Source organism: Diospyros lotus, chromosome 15 (assembly GCF_014633365.1).
Source record: "Diospyros lotus cultivar Yz01 chromosome 15, ASM1463336v1, whole genome shotgun sequence".
Lineage (NCBI taxonomy): Eukaryota > Viridiplantae > Streptophyta > Magnoliopsida > Ericales > Ebenaceae > Diospyros > Diospyros lotus.
The window spans coordinates 5,150,873-5,175,837 of NC_068352.1; the positions used below are offsets into that span (position 1 = coordinate 5,150,873).

The following is a 24,965-nucleotide window of genomic DNA, read 5'->3' on the forward strand; positions in this document are numbered from 1 at the left end:
CCTTGACGGGGTCTATGGTTGTCAACTTCAGTGCATATTACCATTGACGGAGCAACGCGAGGAAGACCCTAACCAACATCTCTGTACAATATAAAGCCTAAATATATATATATATATATATATTTATTTATTAATTTATATTTTCTTGAAATTTTTATTTTTATTTTTTATCTTTTAACTCATATTTTTCGTAAGTCCGAAACGTTTTTAAAATTATAAAAATAGTTTAAAAATATTTTTTTAAATTTTTTATTATTTTATAAATTTAAATATTTTAAAAACGTCGAAACGATACTCGTGACATATTTTCATGTATTATAGATTTTATTAGTAGTTGTTTACAGGTCCAAAATTCTAAGGGCAAGAAACTTAATATCTTAAAAAATAATTTCAAAAATATGATAAAGAAGGGATTTTTTATTAAAAAATAATAAAATTGTCAAAATCTACAAAATAAAAAGAAAAAAATTAAATATTGGTCGTACAATAAAAATAAATATTGATGTTGAGCGAATTGATAGGCTGTCTCCATGCAGCGTATCATATGGGCGAACAAGACGAAGACCTTGACCAATGTATTTGGATAATTTAAAATTTAAATACTATATTTACTCCTCTTTTTTTTGTTACAATTTACTCTTATATTTATTAATTTAAATTTCATTAATTTATTAGTTTAAATTGTGTGGAGGTTTAATTTTTGAATTTAACAAAAAATAAATAAATTTATAATATGTGTCATCAATAGTGCAATTTTTAAGAAATAATGAGTTTGGATGAAATAGCTTGAGCGTCCACTCTTTGACTTGCAACTACATTGTCTTGTGTCATAATTATGGGACTCGAGCCTTTGTTGCCTGCTCTGAGCTCATAATCACTCACTCGATTATGATTTATGTCTAGGGATCTTGGGGGGGGGGGGGGGGGGGGGGGGGGGGGGACCAACCCTCTTCCTACCTAAAAAGAAAATTGTTCAATTTTTTTTTCCTTTTAATTGACAATTGAAAAAAGAGAAAGAAATAATTATAAAATAAATTTAAAATAAAAAAAATATTATTATTTTTGAAAGAAACCCTAAATTAATAATGGTCTAGGGCCCCAACCCCTTAAGCCAGTCCTAAGTGATGGCTAAGTTAGCTTAGAGTTGTATTGTAATATCTTAATATTTTGAGAATAATAATAATTAATTTTTTATATTATTTTTGACATCAATTAGAGATTATAATTGAAAAAAATTAATGGGCTTAGAGTTAGTGGGCTAAGTTGAAAAAAAAAATGCTAAGTAAATAGGTTTAAAGTTAATAGACTAGGCTAAGTAAATGGGTTTAGAGTTAGTAGGATTAAAATTAATGAATTAAATAAAAGAATAATCTATTTGAAAGAAAATTTAGTGAAAAATAATTAAGGTAACAAAATAATTAAAGATAATAGGTGAAATAATTGAGTAATGTGGGAGACAAAGTAGGGTGTGGATAAATAATTAAATATTATGGATGAGATTTAATGGGAAATAAATAAGAAATGTGACAAAATAATTAAAGATAATGGGTAAAATAATTGAAAAATGTGGGAGACAAAGTAGGGTGTAGACAAATAATCAAAGATAATAGGTGAAATAATTAAGAAATGTGAGAGACAAAATAGGGTGTGGACAAATAATTAAAGATTATGTGTGAGATTTAATAAAAAATAATTAGCAAATGTGACAAAATAATTAAAGATAATGAGTGAAATAATTGAGAAATGTGGGAGACAAAGTAGGGTGTAGACAAATAATCAAAGATAATGGGTGAAATAATTAAGAAATGTGGGAAACAAAGTAATGTGTAGACAAATAATTAAAGATTATGAGTGAGATTTAGTGGAAAATAATTAATAAATGTAACAAAATAATTAAAGATAATAGGTCACTACAATTATGCTAAGCTTAATTCAACCTCCTATAAATAGAGAAAACTTGAAAGCTTTCAAGATTTAAATTAGAAAGAGAAATGTTGAAAGAAAGATTTGAGAGAGAGAGAGATTTGAAAAAGAGAAAAAAAATATATATATATATATATATAGAGAGAGAGAGAGAGAGAAATATCAAAAAATTTCTAAAAAAATCTTATAGGTTGAATTTAGTAGTTCGTGTGAAAATTTGTGGTAGAAGGCAGCATTGGATATGCAAATTGCGGTTTTATCGCAGTATAAAAGAATACCGAATCGCTTCGTGGGAAGGTGAGTTATTTTCGAAAATTTCTTCAAAAAATTCAGAAATATGATAATGATATTTTAGAATTTTTGGTAATGAAATTGGAAGAGAAATGCATGATTGGTATTTATTATGGATTTTTGTTTTAGGTAATAGATGCTTGAAAATCAAAGAGAAAATGAGAATAAATAGAACATGGATTCTGAAAATTATGAGAAAATTTCTGGCACTTAGGAATATTGTTTTAGGAATTATTGTGAAGAGAAATTGAGAAAATTTTATGAAAAAATATTTATTTCAAAATCTTGAGGAAATAATAGGAGGAAATGGGAGAAAATGAGAAAATTAGAGAAAATTAGAAATCTGATTTTCTTAACTAATCATGATACCCAGGGTACGTCAAGATTCATAATTGAGTACGATTGGAAGTCTGACATGAATTTAAGGCAAAATTATGTTAAGGGCAAAATTATCTTTTTGCAAGATAAGTGGTACTTCCCAACTATATTTAGTTTTATGAAAATGCTTGGTTTGTAAGTGATTTTCCCAAAACCCAATTTTATGTAAATAGTTTTATCATGTTGCCATGTCTTGATATGAATATGTTCATATAGATTGCATTTACATGTATTGATGATAAGATATGCATATGAACACGATAATATTATTGATCATGCATCGCATAAGGGTTTGAGAGTACGGGCCGAGACCGATGCTCTACCAAGGGTGCACCCATACACCTCGACCTAGTAAGGAAGCTGTGAAAATTGGGAGTAGCAATAAAGTACGGTCGGCTCAAACTAAAAGGAAATGGAAAAAGACATGTTGTATTTTACATTTATGCACGAAATATATTTATTGTTCTCTTATTTAAATGATTCATCATTTAACTTGGTCTTTTCCCCTAGAATATTCAAATGTTCCAGATGGAGATTATAGCAGATACGAGGATGGTTTAGGCATGAAATGGCACTTAGCAAAGTGCACGATGAATTGAATGTATGATATGTAGCTCATGTATTTAAGTTTTGCTATTTCGAATTCTAAATGTTTTGAGAAATAATGATGCATAACCATATGGTTAATGATAATATAAGAACTGATTTATGATTAATGTTAAGATGTTAGGTTCGATTCTAATTTCCGCATTTAATGTTTATGATAATTCTCTTTCGAGAAAATATATGAAAATTTTAGGATGAATAAGAACAATAATATGATTTAGTTTTAGTAGTATTGTAAAAAATTATTGTCCCAAGTTATAACGCGCCCAAGAAAATGGGGCGTCACATGCACATCACATGACCCAATAAAAGAATCGACAATGTATAGAATGAATTATAATTGATGAGATTTTACTTATTTATAGCCTTTTAGCTTATGTATAAAAGACAATAATGTCTTTCCTATCCTTAACTATAAAGGTACAATTTATATATTCAACTCCCTCTATCTATATCTTTAAGCAATAAAATAACTCTAAATCCTAAGTCATAAATCTTCTAGAATTTATGCTCCGTCCTTCCAGGTAACGCCCACCAATCATGTCTTATCATGTGATTTTATCTTTTAAGGATCATATCTAATCGTGACATGCCATCAGCCTAGTCACCTTCATGTGTCTTGGAGTTTGCATCCCTACAACATTCTTAGTCATACCCTTGAGAGGGGGGCATTCACAACCTTAACATGTTCGTATTAGTTGGATCCTCCCAAAATTCCTTATCATCATCGTATATTACTTGAGTGGTGGAGCCTTTCATTGCTTAGGATAGAGGTGTGCAAACGATCAATTCGATAATCGAATAAATTAATAATAAAAAAAATCAAACTCAAAACATATAAATCGAAAAAACGTAGAAAATCCAAGTAATTGATAGAAAATATACAAAATCGAAGAAAACGACATCGTTTTATAAACATCAAAACTACATCATTTTAAAGTTCGATAAATTTAATTAATTCGATTATTTCAACCAAAAAAATCAAACCAAAAATCGAAAACTAAACTTTTTAAAAAAATTAACTGAATCAAACTGAACCGACATGTTCAGTCAATTCAATTTGATTAATTTGAGTAAACCTTAAATCGACAAGTTCAATCGAACTTTTACTCTCCCCGCACCAAGAAAAAATGGCAAAGCCTCCATTGCATCGATTTCTATTGTAGCCAGCTAGCTAGCCTCCGTGGTAGGGATCCGTTCCACCAGATTAAGAACTCTATTTGTTAGCACACTCCACTTGGTTATGTCAACCTCCTGATCAAAGAATGTGGTCACAATCGAACGCGGCTGTTGTGAGATGGACCTCTCGGCGTCTCCTAAGTCTACATGATAAAGGCTTGAGCAAGTTGACATGGAACATTAAAAGAATCTTCAGGGAAGTGGGTAAAGACCAATCAATCAGTATGTATGAAACCTTACCAAGAGGTTGCCAAGCTGTGTGGTCCTGGACTTCCCTCATAGCACCCCAGATATTTTTAAAGTATTTGGAGGTTTAGGGAAATAAGTTTGAATTTAATTTGGAAAAAATTGGAATTGTTAGTAAGATTCGAGCAAGTGGGTGTGAAATTAAATGGGTAAATTATATGAAATTCCCATGTACTTAGGGTCATGTGCAACTTACCCCCTGTGTTTTTTATTGTATCAAAAAAATCTTGCACTTTTAAAATATTGCAATCAGCCATAATTTGTTTTTTTTTTACATAATTTTGTACAATAATCTACATACAAAATACATAATTCTACATATATAATTTCAATATATCAAAAAAATACAAAATTTTGCATTAATCAACCTATAAATTGCATGAAATTATGTAAAATAATAACAAATTAGAGCTGATTGTAACATTTTGAAAGTGCAGGAGTTTTTTTTGATACAATCAAAAGTACAGGGAGTAAGTTACACATGACCCTAAGTACAAGAGAGGTTTCATATAATTTACCCAAATTAAATTGAATACATAAATGTGTAAATATATGTGTAAAATTAGAGAATGATTTAATTAATTAAAGAATTGGTTAATAGGGTAGGCAGAAGGATATGTACACACATAATATAGAAAAACTAAAACTGCGTTCTCTTTACTTTTTAATTTTTAATTTTGAATTTTAAATTCATTTTTAGTTTTTTATTTTGATAATTTATTTTTAAAAAATTAAAAATACGTTCTCTTTTTTAAATTTTGAAAATAATTTTTTAATAATATTTTATTCAATAAATTTAATTATTCAGTAAATTAAAAATATTTAATGTTTATAAATTATTAAAAAAAATATCTACATTTTAAAATTAATGAATTTTGTAATATTTTTTTTATTATAATAATAAAATATAAATAAATAAATAAATGTGTTTTGAGTTTTAAATTTGTTTTAGATGAAAATACTCAAAACAATTTTTTTTTGTTGTTTTGAGTTTTCTTTATAATTTTTTTTATTTTCAAAAATATATTTTTAAAAACAGTAAAAAGAACGCGTTTTCATTATTTTAAAAAATTAAAAATTAAAAATAACTTAAAAACAGCAAAAAAAACGCAGCCTAAATTTCTAAAAATATATATACGTCCTAATTTTATTTTTCTTTTAGAGGGGAGGAGAAAGAAGGAAGGGAGAAAAGAGATTGAAAAGATAGTAAGAGTAAGTAAGATCTTCACTAAAAAATCTCTCAAGCTATATTGTTTGATCTACGAAACTCTTATTTCGTGACTTTTTTATATTATATGAGAAATTAATTTTAAAAGTACATTATATTTTAACTTTTTATTTATATTCATAATTATACACAATCAAGTCGTTTTACTCTATGTCACTTAAGCTCGAGATGAAGGGGTCAAAGACCTTCCAAGGGGCGCTAACTTGATAACTACAAAAATTTATTAGTCTAATAATTTGAATCAATTATTATCGTTTCAACTACTTTGGTGGTTTTTTTTTCTACATCTTTTAGTACATGAAAAAATATTATAAAAAAGAAAAAACCTAAAAATTTATATTTTGCTAACTTGATAACACTACATTTTCGCTTATTTACACACCAAATCAATACTTCTTGAGATGACCGCCTTTACACAACCCCTGATACTCATACCCTCAATTATGTCAGAAAAGATAAATCACAAGTTGGGTCTTTAGTCTTTGCACAACACGATGATCAAACTCGCAACCCACCAGATTGACACCAAAATATTGCTCATCTGACCGCTGGACCTATGCTGTGATAATAAGCCTTATAATTAGTATCTGTTTTTTTAATAAAAACATGATATATTTATTGTCAGTTAATAAAATTATTTGATTATTAAATATAAAATATAATAAATACACAACTAATGGCCGTATAGTCACAACTACTCGACAACTTGCCCTCAGTAGTAGTCGTCAACAACACTATAGCAGTAGTAAATTTAATTTAGACAGAATAAGAAGATGATGATTCACAAGGATGATGGGGAAAAGAAGGCAAGTAAGTTATGTATCATGTTGTGGGACCAAAATGAAGAGAAAGAATGCAAGCTATCATGTTATCTAGCAAAAATGCTAAAGTTTTCATCACTAAGTAAAGATCACAGGGAAGCATAAGGTTATGCTGTTGGGGCCAACCAGAAGAACAATTGCTGGGGACACATGTAGAGACTATTCTCATTCCACTTGAAAATACCTACTCAAAATTGGCTTACAGTTATTTTGTCTGTATTTATCTGTTCTTTTACCTCGAATCATCGCCTCCAGAAACGACCGTGCTGCTTCTGTTCTTGCATTCGCCTGCATCGTTAGAGTTCAACTTACAGTGTCAGAAATAATGCAATTGGCTATTATATGCTCGAATTTAACACAGTGGCATAATGAAGGAATGCTCGAGATAGGGTTAAAATAAATGTGCAATAAATTACGCATCACCAACGTAATCATACTGGGAAGGGAAGACGGTAATGAGATTATCACTTGAGACTGTATTTAATACTTTCAGTGATAAGGGCATGCTTTGCAGCAGCATCTAAATTTAGTACATAAAAAACAAAACTCAGGGAAAGTTTTACTTTTGGTGCTCTTTAGAGCCCTCAATGAACTCTTTAGAAATATCACGCCCCTGATATGAAGCCAGCACAGGTCTAATGTCCGCAGGCCTATGTTTAGCAACATCTGAACTCAAAAGAACAAAGCTAATAAGTCCTAAGCTTGAATATGAGCTTAGCCAGTGTATTCAATAAAAAAGAACAATCTTGATTCTAGAGGCAGGATACTTACATTCCAGAAATGGAATAAGGTCCAGAAGTGCTGTGTCATCTGCTTCAAGCGTCCATGGTTTAATTGGTACGGAGTTTTCTGGCTGCAGACTACTTTCTAGCGCGTGACCACTCACATAAAGAATCTTAGCTGGATCTCGATTCAGCTTTGAGAGATCCTGTCAGCAAGTTCTACATCTTATTAACATTCTTAATTTCATAGCATAGCAACACGGAAGGGGTGCTTGCTTATACAAGACATAAATCCTAAAATCCTTCCCCTAGTAAATGTATCTGTTCTCAACCTCATATGCATTAGATGATTCATTTGCTATACAACCCCACAGACAAATCCACTTCCAAGGCGTCTAAAGCAAGAGAAAGCTCATTCTAGGCACAGATCATACACCTTCTAGCCGCAAAGGTGTCTAAAGCTAGAAATACCATCCTAATGTTTTACTCACCTATACAAAACCTAAAATCACTAAACATCCAGTAGTTAATGAATAGGCTTAAAAAGATTGTTACTTAGGATGTGGTTATATAGGACGTACAAGAGCAAAATTTAAATGAACTGGTCATGTATTAAAGAGTGTCAATACATGCCAGATACGGTAAATTGAGTTAAAAGCAAATGCTAATATGGAGTGAACAAATGTAGCAAATTCATACAGTTACTGGAATGTACTGGTTATTGATCCTACAGGGTATCAAAAGATAGGCACAGACCCAACCTCCTATCTTAATACACTTTTATATTGTTACAGGTGTTACTGTACAAAATATAATTTTTCACTTTATACATATATTACAGAAGACAAAACAGGTTAGTTTCTGAAATTCCATACTAATGGCAAATTATATTCTAAAAAAAATAAACAAAAATCCTCCTGTGTATTTATTTTCTAATTATACATTCTTTCTTCCCAATTTCTTCTTTGTCAGCTCCAATTATTCCAAGCGCAATTCCTGAGAAATGCCCAGGCTAATTGGGTTACTAAGAAAAATATGCTCCATAATATGGATTATAAAACCAAGAGTATGGAACTAGAACAGAGTTCAATGTATCCCCCATGGGCAACAAACAGAAAACTAATAATTCAGTCTGATAAACAGCCATGCACATTCGGGAGAACTTGATCCATTCATGCTAAAATCCATAGTATACAGCAGGTCATACCTGGTGCATAATCTACCAAAAGCTCACATCTTGAGTTTGAGCCCAACGGACAAGTTAAAGATGACCTTCAAGTTTCTCATAGATAGAAAAATGCTATACTTATAATGAAAGATTCTATGTTTCTGTTTTGCTTGTTTTGAGCATGTGTGTGCATTTCTTTTTCTTTCCTTTTTATTTACTTATTTTTTTGAAAATACACATAAAGAGAGACATGAGAGTAATACTGTTTATTGGAACTGTACGGGTGCAATCACAGATACAGAATTTGGAGTGGTAGCTTAATCTCATCAAATGGAAAAGGGAAAGCACGTAAGATATAGAATAACTGTGCATGCAATATGTTAGCAAAATTATTTACTTACTCTGTAATGCTTCCCATCCTGATATCTAGTTGCACTCCTAGATAGTCTATACCGTATGCAGTGCTTTGGGTCCAATCTGTCAACAACCGGATCAACATACTGTTCCATGAAGGCAGATAGTCACTTAAGACGCAGTTCAGTAAAAAAGAAAACAGTAAAACAATCCAGTGACGAAAAATTCAATTACCATATTCAGCTGGTCAGAGTACACTACAATTTCATAAAATTGGGCTAGATGTTCCAAAAAGGCATCAACTCCAGGTCTTTTGAATGTTCGCCAGCCTCTGTCACGCTGTGCACAGTTTTCCAAATGAGAGAGAGAGAGAGAGAGAGAGAGAGCATGAAGATGGTGAAAATAAAATCCTTCATGCTAAACCACTTTCAACTTGGCATAGGCAAGAAGTTAAAGAAATGAGCCTTTATGATCCAGCATTCCATTTTACCTCTTTCATAGACATGTCTGATGATTATTAAAAACAGTAAGAACTGAATGTTACAATGCCATGCAATGAAAGTGCAGATTTAAACTGCAGTATTGTTAACAATACAAAATATACCACACTGAGAAGGAGAGAACGATTTTGCAGATAGAGTGATAGCCTTTTGATTTGCTGGAGTTTGAGGGACGTTTTATTGAGATTGAAAGAAGAAAGAGGGTGAGACGTTCTATGGAGGTGTCAACCAATGAACTATTGCAGATACGCATAATACATGACAAAGTGTAATCCACTAACTGGAAGCTGGGTACAAGGGATGCTTTCAGCTCTGAAGATATGCCGCCAATGGGTTGACGCCATGAGAAACCGCCACCCAGGGGGCAGGGGGTTGTTGGTTGGTAAGATATATAGCGGTTGCTGGAGGATGGATTAGTTTTGGCTTCACATACTACCGCATTGTCATTTTAGGAGCCAGATTCCTATCTACAAATAGCCAAGGTGACACCATGACCAGAGTTAAAGCTGAGGGTCTTTGATGGGGGTGGGGATGGAGAAAATCTTTCTTGGTCACTCACTAATAGAAAGTTGGGGGTTGGTGTCCAAATGCAAACAAGATCAGATCTGCTGCTGCTAGATGCTGTGAGCCCCTACTGGAGAGGGCATGTGGGATCCTTGTGAAGCTTTTTATCTCTTCACCTTTCTGCAGAATGGGGAAAATAGGGTTGAGCCTTTTAGTTTCAGAATCATCTGATGAAGCTATATGATGGTCACCCACTGGAGGACGAAGCCCTAACAATGATGATGAAAATGTGGTATGGACATTAGGGTTCTGAGGCTAGCAGCCATCTATCTATGGAGGATAGAGGCTTTCGAGCAATAGGAAACAGACATGGGGGCTTCTTGGGCCTGGATAAGGTGTTGTTCAAGGACCATTCAGATGGGCACCAATGAAGTCCATTCTAGCCTCAATCAAAGCGAAAGCTGGGGAATTGTTGATGTAGAACCAGAAACAAAACCAGACCAAAAGAAAAGAACCCAATAACACAAAACTCAAATATGTTTTCCAATTCAATAATCAAAGCTGTCCCAACAAACACTGAGTCATACAGGCTTCCAACAAAACCTATTTAGAAAAAGGAAGTAACTAAAATGAAAGAAATAAATGACCTGTTAGGAAACAGAATAAATTTATGCCTAGAGTAGAGTTTATTAAATTCCTACATTTAGGTGGTCCTCCATGAGTGGAGATTTGAAATGCAAATCTGGGTTGAATTGTGGGCCTGACAGAGGGCAAAGGGCATAAGATTAGGGAGCAGAAGTCACTGGTCAAAGGCAACAAAGACAGGCAGCCTGGCCTGCCATGGTTGGTGAAGACAAAGGCTCCACAGATTCCAGTGAGCATAGCCTAGACACGCTGAATGTGATAGGGCAAGGTTTGATTGGATGCCTTGAGACTTGTAAAGGCTGGTCAGGGAAGAACAGGTCAGCAGCATAGATGGGGCAGCTGAAGATCAGAGTTGCAGCAGCGATCAGAGGACAGACAGACAAGGGTCAGACAGGTTTTAAAAGTACTGTGTTGGGTGCTCTGTGAGCTGGATCTGGGGCTCTGGACAGCAATGCATCCTGGGGAAAACTCGGTCCCCCTAATCCCAAGGCCTTGAACCCCACACTTGGAGAAAAGCTAGCGAACAGTAAATGGGAATTCACATATGCCACAACAAAGCCTTTTCATAAAGTCCAAGGGCCAGAACTCAGAAGGGGAAACACCTGGCCCTTTTTAAAAGCCCATGGGTCAAAAATATAAAAGGGAAATCAAGGGGACTCAGAAAGGGCTGAACCCAGCTCTCCTGGTTTTATTATTCAACAGGCAGTGAAGAATGCGTTTGCTCTCAGTTTCTGTGCCAGAAAAAGAAAATGGCAGGTGCTCTCAAAGAGATTTTGGAGCAGGCGGCAGTCTAAAAGCATAAGAGCTGGCAGGAGGTGTAAATTGCAACATTCTTGAAAAGGGGATTACACATAACACAGAATTTTTCTTTTACCTTTAGCTTCAGAGGTTGCTCGAAACACAGGAGGCTCTTTCTGGGGGAAATTGCTCAGTTGAAACAGAGACAGCTTACTCACAAAGGGACCAAGAAGCTAATCCAGAGAACCAAACACTGCACAGGTATAAGGTAAAATGGTTCCCTGACCTTCAGGGGGTCAGTAGTATAGGGGAGTTACATGATTCCAATTCCTTCTATTCTCGTTTTGATGAGTCAACATTGGAGGGGCCTTTCAAGCTGGGTATAGTTGGGGCCAGGAATCAGCATTTTCGTAGTCTTGGACTGAGATGAGACCTTGACCAGGGAGTGCAGTGAGGATGAGCGTTAGTCAAGGGAGGGGTTGAGAGGTGGCACTAGGGGTGGGAATCTCGTTAGTAGGCGGGCAGATTTTCCTAAAGGAGATTTGGTAGCTCTTGAGGATTCCCTGGCGTTACCTCTAGCCCTTGTTGGACGTAGGCATACGAGTAACCAGAAGTGCTAATCGGGTGCTTAATCTATTTTTTCCCTCTAAGGAGAGGGAAATATCTGAATGGCAGTTAAAAAGGATCAAAAAGTTGTCTCTAGATGGGAGCAAATTGGAGGCCTTTGACCTCTTAAGAAAGTTTTATCTTAGTCAAGAGAATGAACAGGAACAACTAACTAGGAGGAAAACTATGTCAGTTTTAATAAATGATAGGAAGTTGAAAAGATTAATTTCAAGGTGTGAACTATAGACAAGGGTCAGGTAGCTTTCAGAGGAGAAAAGGAGCAAGGCAATAGACAATGGTTGGCTTTCTTTCTTTTAGATGATATTGGCAATCTCTAGAAATGTGAGAAGGGGTCTCAACAACTTTGGGAAAAGAGTGAGTATTAAGACCTGACTCGTGCGGTCAGGTCCTGTCAAGGGGAGCCCTATAGAAGGCTATCAGTGGGTTTCAGATGAGTCTGGTTAATTTAATATTTTTTAGGGTGTGGTAGGGGGGCAGGATAAGTTTTTGGCATGATAGGTGTTGTTTTCAAGGCCCTTAGGAGAAACTCTTTCCCAGACTTAATAAGGTGGCTTCTAATAAGGATACCTTAGTGGTTGATTCATTTGCTATCACTCCTAGTTGAATAGTGTGGTCCATAGAATTTAGGCAGAATTTTCAGGACTGGGGAGTAGACTCATTATTGACTTTTTTAAACTTGTTCCAGGGTAGTTCACGGGACAGGGAAGGACAGATTGGTGTGGAGTCCATCATGAAGGGAGACCTTTACTATTTATTCCTTTATGTGAACTTTGTGAAAAAGCTCCCCAGACTTCCTTTAGAAAGTGGTGTAGAAAACAAGTACCCTTCCCAGATTTTGCTTTCTTTGAATGAACAACTAGCTCAGAGCCATTTTAACCATTGATAATTCCATCTAGAAGACAGACACAGAATATATATTCTGGAGTGAAGGAGAAGGTGCTGCTGATAACAGAGAAATACGCCTAGATGACTATTCCATTGTGTTTGGAGGTGAATTTTCCAGGAAAGGAACAGGTGAGTGTTTGAAGATTTGGGGAGTTCAATTTTGTGAATGAAGAGTTCAACAATTTTTATCTGTAGGCTTCACTGATGACAAACTCTCCTTTTTGTTGTACAATTTTTGAAATTTTCCCTTTGCTTCTTAACTTCGAGTGGGAAATCCTGGTTTCCTGCTCATTCTTTTCTATAGGGTACACAGCTGCTTTGGCAATTTTTGGACAGGCAAGATTCCCCCCAAAAGGTGTATTTTCTACATACGTACCTACACACACGTACACACACTAAAAATGAAAAAAAAGAACTACTTAAAGCCTTACCTTCCAGTCAGAATATATTAATGTCTCATTTAGGTCCAATACAAGAGTGAAAACATGCTGCTCCATTGGGTGCAAATCTGGTAGGAGCTTATCTGAAGATGGTTCAGTATAACCCTATAATGCATGAAGATTTAAATACATTGAGAAGATTCAACAGATAAAAATAGAATAGACAAAGAAAAATAGTAATGATGCAACACAAATTAAGCTACTTACTCGAACTTGTTCCTCGGCCAGCTTCCTCAGATCTAAGTAAAGTTCCGCTAACTTAGCAGGCACTAAATATCAAGAAAATAAATTTGTGTTATGATGGCAATTAATAGTAATAATAGCATGTTAACTATGATGATGATAAGGAACAACAAAGGAAGTTCTGCACCCAAAATTTCAAGCAGTGGCCCAAAAGATACATTGACATGTTTCACGACCTCAACCACATCATCAGTCTCAACTACATATACCCCCTTCTGTAAAAACTTAGCAATGCTCCAGCAAATTGTCTGAAGCTCCCCCTATCATCTATGAATTTGAGAAAGCATGCCTTCCCCTGTGGCAGGGGTGTTATGATTTCAAACCCTGACAATAAGTCAGGAAATGCTAGAAATTGGGGAAAAAAAGTTTCAGTAACAGATGTATTTACCATTTGACAAGAAGACTATACCCTCCCCCCCCCCCCCCCCCCCCCCCCCTTCCTCCTCCTCTTTGGTAGGTAAAAACAATGAAGAAAATTTTAATAGCAACAGTTATTTTGTTTCCAAATTTGGAATATGTCTTGACAACCTTTTAAGTCTACTTCTTGTCAGGACAAAAACAAGAAGTTTAGAATTCTGTATACAATAAGTGAATTCATTATTTGCTATGTTAAAAGGAAAAGGGAAAAATAATAAGAAGAATACAATGCTTATCTGAAAGGTAGTTCCGTTAAGCTTATTGTTGTGGGTGAAGCATCAAAACGCTGCCGTCTTGATTGGAGGGCAAAGTCGGCAACCTCAGCTGCCCATTCTGGACGGCTGATTGGAGGGCCACTTGGCAACCATCAAGGTAGCCTCCCTCTGCCCGACGCCTTTATTTGTCCTTTGGCCTCTTTCTGTTAATCGTGATCTACGATCATGTTATGGTTGTGGATGCTCCCTTTATTTGGTTCAATCTTAGCCACCCAATACTCATATAAATGCAACAGTGCCTCAGGATGATAAGTAGAACAAGAAAAATCGCTGAAAAGAAAAGGGAAAAGAGGGAGATCAATCAGTAAGGGTTTCATTTGTGCGATCAGTGTCTTTGTTCTTGTATCTCTCTATTCTTGGTGTAATCGTTGGTTCTTAGGTTTGCTTCTAATCAATATTTGATGATTGTGAGGCTATTTTCTTTAGAAGAAACTTTGATGTACAGTGTATGTTCGGATCTTTGTAACCCTACTCGATATAGTGCAGTGAGCTCTTTCTTACTAAGCTCAACGTGGACATAGCCATTTGGGTGAACCACGGTAAATTTTTTGGTATCCTTTTTTTCATTCCTGTTTATTGTCATTCTGTTTTTGCTTGCGGTTCATTTTATCTCATAAGTGTGAGAATGGTCTTTTGATCTGCCGAACCTCTTTCAGATTTTGTAAAGTTTGTTTAATCTGGTTAGAGTCTTCCTCTCGACTCAACAGTGGTATCAGAGCTCGGTTTCATAAATCGTGCTCTAGGGTTTGACTCAGAATCCGGGTCATTTGATTTCTATGTTTGGGTGTCTTTGTTCTTTGCTCTGTAAAGTAAACCAAGGCTGTAGGGTTTCTTTGATTCTCGGTCAGTGGGTGTGTGCTGAGAGAATCTTAATCTAGAGGTCTAGGTTACCTTCGTGCAAAGCGAAGATAGCGTCCACCCGATTTGAAATCGGAATATTTGACAGGAAAGGAGACTTCGGTAGTTGGAAAAAGAAGATGAGAGTCTTACTCTCTCATCACAAAGTGCTGATAGCACTAGAACCTGATGATCGGAAATGATCTATAGACCAGATCGCTCGAACTGAGGAAATCAGAGAGGAGGCTTACAACCTCATATTTCTTCATCTCAGTGATAGCGTCATATGGAAGGTAGATGGTATGTCTAACCCTATTGATCTCTAGAACAAGTTTGATTCTCTATTTTCTATTATGACTGCTCCTAATCTTATATATTTAAAAGACATGTTGTTTAACTTCAAAATGGATATCTCTAAATCAATGGATGAAAATGTAGATGAATTTACTAGATTAGCTCTATTGTTAAGAGGTACTGACCAAGCATTGGGAGACACCAGTGAGGCAATGATTTTATTAAATTCGCTGCCTGATGAATATGATGTTGTTAAACATGCATTACGTTATACTGGTATAGTTCCTAGCTTAGATCTTGTAATCTCGGGCATTAAAGCAAGAGAACTTGAATTAAATACATCAAAGAAATCTGGTAATAATCTGTTTGTGAAAGCTAAAAGTGATAAAAAGAATCACATAGGGAATAGTGATCAATCTAGTGGAACAGGGTTTAAGGGGAAGAAAAATGATAAGAAGGGAAAACAAAAAACAAAATGGAAGTGCTACCACTATGGAAAAGAGGGACACATCAAAAAATATTATTATGATTTTATTAGAAAACAGAAACAAGGGGGTAACACAAATGTAAATGCAGGTAGTTCAAACTGTCTAGCTGAAGTTCTTACTGTCTCTAGCTCATCTATTGAAAATGAATGGGTAATGGATTCCGATTGTTCTTTTCATATGTGCCCTAATAGAGAATGGTTTCAAAACTTTAATCAAAAAGAAATTGGTACAATTTATATGGGTAATAATCAATCATGTAGTGTACAAGGAATTGGTAATATACCTTTAAAACTACATGATAACAAAGTAAGAATTCTAACTGATGTAAGGTATGCACCAGGCTTAAAGAGAAACTTAATATCTCTAGGCACTCTTGATGAGTTAGGTTTTTTTATATAAAGCAGATAATGGTTTCATGCATGTTCTTAAAGGTGATAATCTAATCCTGTCTGGCACCAAGAAACATGGTTTGTATATTTTAAATGGTTGCTATTATCCTTCTGTTAATATGCATTCTGCTTGCATTATAAAATCTAATGAGACATATCTATGGCACTTGAGACTTGGTCACATGAGCCTGAAAGGTCTACTGGCACTAAAAAACCAAGGCTACCTTGGACTAGTGTCTGCCGGATCCTTGGATTTCTGTGAGCCATGTATTCTGGGCAAGCAACACAGGTTGAGTTTCCATCAAGGGACTCACCTGGCGAAGGTATGCCTAGAATACCTGCATGCTGATTTGTGGGGACCTTCCCAGGTTCCCTCCCATGGTGGTCACAGGTATTTCCTTTCCATTGTAGATGATTACACTAGAAAAGTTTGGGTATTCTCGCTAAAAACCAAGGATTAGACATTAGAAAAATTTAAAACATGGAAGATTTTAGTAGAAAACCAAATTGATAAGAAGATTAAGGTGTTAAGAACAGATAATGGATTGGAATTTTGTAATAGAGAATTTGATGCATACTGTAACTCACAAGGCATTCTGAGGCATAAGACTGTTAGAAATACACCCCAATAAAATGGGGTGGCTAAAAGAATGAATAGAACCCTACTTGAAAATGTTAGGTGCCTTCTTTTTACCTCAGGTATGCCTAAATCCTTTTGGGGTGAGACTCTTTCAACTGCATCTCACTTAATCAATAGAAGCCCTTCAACAGTGCTAAACTTTAAATGCCCTAAAGAATTTTGGACTGGTAAGAAAGTAAATTTTGAATACTTAAAGAGTTTTTGGTTGTGAGGCATATCCTCGTGAATCTAAAGGAAAGTTAGAATCTAGATCCAAAAAGTGTGTGTTTATAGGCTACCAAGAAGGTACTCGGGGATATAGATTATGGGATAGGCATTCAGGTGGAGTTAGAATAATCATTAGTAGAGATGTCATATTCAATGAAACTAAATTCCCTTGTAAGCTAACAAACACAGATGAATCTAATGATAAGGAAAAACTAGATGATCATACTATTCTAGAGGATACTCAAATTCAGGTGGAGCAACCAGCTATAGGTAATAACATGTCTAGTGCTCCAGCCACCCTTGAACCAAACCATGGGGATGTTTCATCCCCTACTAATCATACCTCTGATCACACTTCTGATCAAGAGGAACAAACAGATGACCCACAAATTGAGGAGTAACAAACTAGTGTTCCCCAACAGGATCTAAATGACTATCAACTAGCTAGGGATAGGAGCAAGAGGGCAGTGAAACCACCCTCTAGATATGCATATTCAGATTTAGTGTTCTGTACTTTGGTTGCTGGGTATGAATTGAGGGATAGTAAGCCTTTTACTTTTGAGGAGGCTATCAACTCTCAAGACAGTGTTAAATGGCAGCAAGCCATGGATGAAGAAATGGCATCTCTTGCTGCAAATAGAACTTGGGAACTTGTTCCCGGACCAAAGGATCAAAAATTAATCCAATGTAAGTGGCTGTACAAATTAAAGGAGGGTATGTCACCCTCTGAACCAATTAAATACAAGGCAAAGTTTTTAGCAAAGGGTTTTACCCAAAGAGAGATAATAGATTATAATGAAATATTTTCTCCAGTTGTCAAGTTTAAAACTATCCGGTTAATGCTAGATGTTACTATTCACTTTGATTTAGAACAACTAGATGTTAAAACTGCCTTCCTGCATGGTGACTTGGATGAACAAATATATATGGTTCAGCCTGTTGGATATACTAACTCAATTAAACCTCAACATGTTTGTTTATTAAAGAAATCATTGTATGGCCTAAAACAGTCACCTGGACAATGGTATAAGAAATTTGACTATTTTGTTTCAGAAATTGGCTTTGTTAGGAGTCAGTATGATAATTGCTTCTATTTTACCCTTTCTGATATTCATATTTATTTGTTGCTATATGTAGATGATATTCTGTTAATTAGCAAATCCAAGTCCAAAATCAATGAATTAAAATCTATGTTAAATATGAAATTTGACATGAAGGACTTAGGACATGCTAAGAAAATTCTAAGAATGAAAATAGAAAGAAATAGAAGCAATTTCAGTTTAAAAATACAGCAACATGATTACTTGTTAAAGGCTGTGCAAAGATTTGGTATGAATAATTGTAAGTCTATATCGGTTCCTTTAGTTGGTCATTTCTTGCTTTCAAAAACTCAATGTCCCACTTCAAATTGTGAAATCATTAAGATGGAAAATGTACTTTATGCAAATGCCATAGGAACCATTATGTATTCTATGATTAGTACCAGTCTTGACCTTGCTCATTCAATTTCCTTACTAAGTAGATACATGTCAAACCCTGGGAAACCTCATTGGGATGCCTTGAAATACTTGTTTAGATATATAAATGGTTCTATTGACATTGGTTTGTGTTATAAAAGAAGATATGATAATCTTGATCTTGTAGGATATGTAGATTCAGATTTTGCAGGTGATAAAGACTCCAGGTAATCCACTACAACTTACTTCTTTACATTGGGAGGTAACTGCATCAGTTGGAAGTCACAATTGCAGCCTCTGGTTGCATTATCTTCCACTGAGGCAGAGTACGTGGCCATCACTGATGTCTTTAAAGAAGTCATATGGTTTCAAGGCCTCCTGAGGGAAATCAATTTGCTTCAAAGCAAAGTGGCGGTGTTCTCGGATAGTCAAAATGTTATCCACCTCTGTAAAAATCCGATATACCATGAGAGGACTAAGCACATTAAGGTAAAGTATTACTTTGTCCAAGAACTGGTAACAAGTGGAACTGTGATTATTAAAAAGGTTTCAACCGAGGATAATCCAGCTGATATGGGGACCAAGACTTTGATTGCAGCTAAGTTCAAGCACTGCTTGAGTTTGTTGTACATTGAAGTCAGTTGATCCTTCAGCTGACAAGAGCTATGATGGTAAGAAATTGAAGCATGCTGCATTATCTTTTGGGTATTGGGATCCTCCTCCTCTTGATGCATCAAGGTGGAGATTGTTGTGGGTGAAGCATCAAAACGCTGTCGTCTTGATTGGAGGGCAAAGTCGGCAACCTCAGCTGCCCATTCTGAACGGCTGATTGGAGGGCCACTTGGGAACCATCAAGGCAACCTCCCTCTGCCCGACGCCTTTATCTGTCCTTTGGCCTCTTTCTGTTAATCGTGATCTATGATCATGTTATGGCCGTCGATGCTCCCTTTATCTGGTTCAATCTTAGCCACCCAATACTCATATAAATGCAACAGTGCCTCGAGATGGTAAGTAGAACAAGAAAAATCGCTGAAAAGAAAAGGGAAAAGAGGGAGATCAATCGGTAAGGGTTTCATTCGTGCAATCAGTGTCTTTGTTCTTGTATCTCTTTGTTCTTGGTGTAACCGTTGGTTCTTAGGTTTGCTTCTAATCAATATTTGATGATTGTGAGGCTATTTTGTTTAGAAGAACCTTTGATGTACAGTTTGTATGTTCGGATCTTTGTAACCCTACTCGATATAGTGTGGTGAGCTCTTTTTTATTGAGCTTAACATGAACGTAGCCCATTTGGGTGAACCACAGTAAATTTTTTTGTGTCCTTTTTTTCATTCTTGTTTATTGTCGTTCTATTTTTGCTTACGGTTCATTTTATCTCCTAAGTGTGAGAATGGTCTTTTGATCTGCCGAAGCTCTTTCGGATTCTGTAAAGTTAGTTTAATCTGGTTAGAGTCTTCCGCTCGGCTCAACACTTATTTTTGACAAGCTAGAAGGATATCAATCAGAGAACAAAGCAAAATCACAAAGGAATAAACGTTACCACAAAAGTATAAGAGCTAAATGCTTGACAAGTATTATGAATATAAAAGTTGTTTAAGGACCTCACCAGTCATTGCACCAGAGTAGATCAAAGCTTGGAATTTCTGCATGAATGATTGGTAATACCATGTTAACGTTCTGATCAATCACCTTTCAAAAACACTAAGCAACATTATCTGTTGTATCACAATGAAAAGATTCAAAAGATATACACATGTCATATAGACAAACACATGTCAAGTTAGTATAGATGTCCAATTAGGGCATTAAAAGCAAGGGCTGGTATTGAGTACTAACATGTAAGCTTCTAGAAAATTGGCATGCATATTAAAACATCATAATCAAAGTTTCTTCTTGCTCTTCTCTCTCCCTTTCTGCTTCTGCTAATGGGCTTGGTGGGGGTGACACCAACCAGGTAGCGGAAATCATTAGAATAATCACTGATGGAAATCATTAGAATATTAATTTTGTTAGGAGTTCTATTTTTAACAGGTAGCGGACCCCACCTAGTGGGATTAAGGCTTGGTATGATGTTGTTGTTTCTATTTTTAACAAGATTTGAAACAACAACAATAACAACATACCAAGCTTCCCTTCCTCCCTCCCTATCTCTCTCTTGTCCATGGTTACAAATGCATCTGGAGATGGATAACAAATGTTTGCTAGGAATGTATTTTATGTCAAAGGAACACAATCACCAATAATAACTTGGAACATAAAATGAACAAGTGACAAGTTACACACATCAAGAGCAGATGCATCATCCTCTACGGTATAGTTTGCACGTGCATGCAAAGCCTTTGTCTTCTGATCGACTTCATCCAGCGTATATGCTGCAAAATGGAGGCCAAATCAATTTATTTATAAAGAGGATCAAACAGAGAATATCACTTCTGATAAAATCATTATGTGTAACCACCTACAAGGTTTATTTTGTTCAATCAGTTTTCGATCCCTATCATCCGTTTCACATCTGGGAGTTATTCAGTCAATCCATCTCAAAAACCAATAGCTGGACTACCAACCAATGATAACAAAGATTGAGACATTCAAGTGTAGGCATGATATCCAATGTCAACACATACAACACAACATGAATAGATAACAAATATAACTATTACATTTTTAAGGCTCCAATTTGCAGTGTCACTGTCAATCCTTTGGCCCACAAATATGAAATGTACTGAAATTTTGTAGCAAGCTGTTTTCATTCAACATACTCATTTTTTGAGTACTTCAACTCGCTTTCCTAACTATCATCTAATTAAAAAAAAAAACTCTTCATATATATCTGAAAATATTTCACAATGCCTCCTACATTATTATGTTTATCAAATTTAAAAGGGCTATGATTCGTCTACTCTATGTAATGCAAATGGCAATCTTCTTTTGAAGGATTTTCACAAGAATGTGAGAGTAAGAGCTTCGTTGTCAAGATTATAAAAACAAAAATCCAAGATCAAAAAGTGATCAGTGCATTGATTAGTCAACCATCCTATGTGACATGGAAACAATCAGCAAAGGTTAAGATTACAATTTTAATATATTGAGTCAACCTCAGGTTTCATGTCCTTACTTTTCATGGCCACAACTAGAAGAGGACTAACAAGAAACATCAAGAAACTCTCTCTCTTTCTTTCTGAGTAAAGAATTCAGCATAGAAAGCACACCTTAGTGGAGAAAACCCTATAAGAGAGCTACAAAAATTGGAAATAAAAAGTGTTACCTTCAAAAAATACAATGAAATCTCAACACCTTCAAATAATCTTTTGTTTCTTTCTCCAAACACACCACATCTCACAAAAACATGTGATGTTCAGAGCCATCTCAAATCTAACTTCAAAGGTCTCTTGGACCATGAAAAACAAATCCAAAACTGATGTTGGCATTGCACATTTAACATTGAAGAGTACAACAATATTAAAAAAATAAATAAACCTTAATTCTACTAGGCAAGGTCAGCTACATGAATTCTAGACCTCTAGCCATCTATATCCATGGCCATGTCCTCCGTAATACCATTATATTGTATCCCATGTTTAAAGGTTTCTCACCAAGTTTTCTTCAGCCTTTCTCTCCCTCTTTTGCTACAAACCTCCTCCATTTCATTCGCTCACTTGACAAGTGCGTCTATTGGTCTATTGACTCTTTTCTCATGTCTAAACCATTTTAATCATAATCCTACATCTTATCCACAAAAGGAGTCACTCCAATTTTATTCCTCCATTTCATTCACTCACTTCACAAGCACATCTATTGGCATTATTCTCACATGTTCAAACTATTTTAGTCATAACTTTTGCATCTTATCTACAATAGGAGCCACTTCAACCAAATTATTTATAATTCTATTTCTTATTTTGTTTTTTCTATATGGCTGCATATCCATCATAACATTCTCATATCAATTCTGCTTATATTTTGCACTGTTGGTGCCTAGTTTTCCAACACTCTAAGCCAGAACACCAAAGATTGCCTAACAAAACTTACTTTTAGTTTTTGAAAGGTTTTTACAATTGCATAATATGCTACATGCATTTTTCCACTTTAACCATCCTACCTTAATTCTATGAGTAACATCCTCCATAATCTCCCCCTTTTTCAACAACCAGTCCAAGATATAGAAATCAATAATTTTTAAGATGATTTGATCTCCAAGTCTCACGAAAATGTAATCCATACTTGTATTTTGGCTAAACTTACATCTTGCATAGTTAGTTTTTTACCTACTTAATTTAACAACATTTAGATTCCAAGCCGTTTCTCTATAGTTCAAGTTTGTTATTTACCTTCTTTTATCTCATCCACCAATATAATATGATCTGCAAATAACATACTCAAAGGCACTTCTATTTGGATGAGCTTTGGGAGTACATTCATTGCAAGAACAAAGAAATAAAGGCTCAATGCAAGCCATTGATGTGATCCAATTGTAATTGGAAAAGCCTCATTGTCTCTTCCACAAGTCTTAACACACATTTATATATATAATACATGTTCTTAGTTGCCTATATATAAGCAATGAAAACTCTTTTTTTGGTCTTCTTTCCTTCTTTTTTTCCAAAAGCGTTCCACAAAAGCATGAGGCATTTTTTAAGTTTATAAATATCATATTTTCTTTTCTTTTTTTTTATGGACCTTTCCATTATATGTTTCAGTAATAAATAATTTCCCTTCTTAACCTACCAGGCATAAAACCAAAATGATTCTTAAAGACCTTTGTTTCTCTCCTTAACCTTCATTCAATCACCCCTCCCAAAGTTTCATAGTATGGCTCATTAGCTTGATTCTTTTACAGCTTTCACAACTTCAAACGATTCCTTTATTCTTACAAATAGGCATGAAAGTTCCCTTTCTCCACTCGTCCAACATATTTTTTTATTTAAAGATCCCATTAATAATTTGGTTAACTGAAAAATTAGTTAACCCATTAAAAATGTATATGTGTAAATTCTGTATTTTCCCTATCTCAAAGAAAATGCATAAATTGTAGCTATAATTAGTTAGTATCACTATCATTACTTGGTCGGATTGAAAAGGAGAAGATGGACGGATAGACGTCAAAACCCTTGGGTTCAGTAACCCGCAGCAAAATATACAGATAAAACCATAATATTATTTCATTTCCTCCAAGAATGTCCACAATTGTGCAAAAGCGAATTAACAAAATTAAGAAAATCGAATTAGTACCATAAACTCAAAATCCAATAACAAGGTCTTGTTGCAAAAAAAGATACTAAAAAAGACGATAACTAAAAAAAAGAGACGAAGAAGCATCGAAAGATCAAGTTTGGGGATGCACAAAATTCTAGGAAGAAAAATAAACGAACCATAAGAGGCGTAGCCAGCTGCGGCAACACCTCCAGTGAGGGCAGCGATGAGAGTGTACTTGAGAAAATTCCACGGTTTCTTCTCGGCACCGGCGGAGGGCGGCGGCGGAGGGGGAGGGGGAGGTGGAGGTTGGTCGGTGAGGACGGAAGCGGAGGAGACAATAGGTTCTCTTGCAGGATCTGAGGCAGTTTCCCGACAAAATCGTCGGTTATTCTTGGAGATGACGGATAAAAGGCGAGTCCTAGCAATTGCAGACATTGGTGCCATCTTCCTGCAGTTCGTTCGGTCTGGGTTTAACACGGTTCTAGAGAGAGTAAGGTTTTGAGTGTCATTCACTTCTGTGCGTGTGCGCGTGGGAGAGAGAGAGAGAGAGAGGATCAATGAACGTTGCAATAGAGGGGTACCTTTTGGTCTTAATTGACCAAAATGCCCTTGCGACAAAATGGTATATTTTGGTCGGAAATACTGCTTACGTATTTAGAAATTATATTTTGTGTCACATTTTTTGTATTAATATAAAAATATTGTTGAAACCGTAATACAATATCATTTACCAATTGCAGTAAATAAAGCAACAACCCGACTCATGAACAGTAATCAGGGCAGTCCTAACTCTTTTAGGCCCGGGGCAAAAGTAAAAATTAGGCCCCCATATATATATTTAAACATAATGATAAACTTATTTTTATTTTTCAATCAAAATCTAACATGTCCAAATTAACTAAAAATTTAATATTCAAGCCAAATAAATTGTATCGATTCAAACTTCGATATATTCAAATTTAGAATAAAATGCTACAATATATAAACAAGATAAATACTTATAACAATTCAATAAGTTCTTTTTCATCCAGCAAAATAAATTTTCTTTCATCTAGGAAAAAAAAATTCTCTACATGCTAAATAGCTAAAGCAAAACAACATCAATCTATTTGAAATCTTTTTGCATCTTTAGCGTTAGCAACTGGCAAAATAAAAATATATTTACATCCTCAATAGTCAAAACAAACTACAGCAGCCTACTTGAATCTCTTTACATCCTCAGCAACCAGCAAAATATCATCACCACTTGCAAAATAAGGTGAAAAATAACAAA

The 24,965-nt window shown here is 35.1% G+C and overlaps 1 protein-coding gene across 2 annotated transcripts; it reads right to left on the reverse strand.

Annotated features, from left to right (window-relative positions):
- Window positions 1–6,596: 6,596 nt before the first annotated feature.
- LOC127792331 (mitochondrial import inner membrane translocase subunit TIM50) lies at window positions 6,597–24,222 on the reverse strand. Of its 2 annotated transcripts, XM_052322793.1 has the most exons (10): window positions 23,869–24,222; window positions 20,783–20,871; window positions 20,106–20,142; window positions 13,463–13,524; window positions 13,247–13,360; window positions 9,151–9,255; window positions 8,964–9,062; window positions 7,444–7,600; window positions 7,236–7,338; window positions 6,601–6,960 (listed from the first exon to the last, which is right to left on the reverse strand). In XM_052322793.1, the coding sequence occupies exons 1-10, from the start codon at window positions 24,134–24,136 to the stop codon at window positions 6,915–6,917; spliced, it is 1,080 nt and encodes a 359-aa protein (XP_052178753.1). In that variant the 5' UTR covers window positions 24,137–24,222; the 3' UTR covers window positions 6,601–6,914. The 2 variants fall into 2 exon arrangements, with proteins under 2 accessions (XP_052178754.1, XP_052178753.1); XM_052322794.1 differs by lacking the exon at window positions 13,247–13,360 and having other exon boundaries at window positions 6,597–6,960.
- Between the last annotated feature and the right edge of the window lie 743 nt (window positions 24,223–24,965).

Bases quoted from the DNA above. Each gene is read 5' to 3' on its own strand.
- LOC127792331 (XM_052322793.1), bottom strand. From the start codon at position 24,136: ATGGCACCAATGTCTGCAATTGCTAGGACTCGCCTTTTATCCGTCATC. The intron at 13,361-13,462 runs GTAAGTAGCTTA...CATGCATTATAG, and splicing joins TGGCCGAGGAACAAGTTCGA to GGTTATACTGAACCATCTTC. The intron at 7,601-8,963 runs GTAAGTAAATAA...ACTTGCTGACAG, and splicing joins AGGATGGGAAGCATTACAGA to GATCTCTCAAAGCTGAATCG.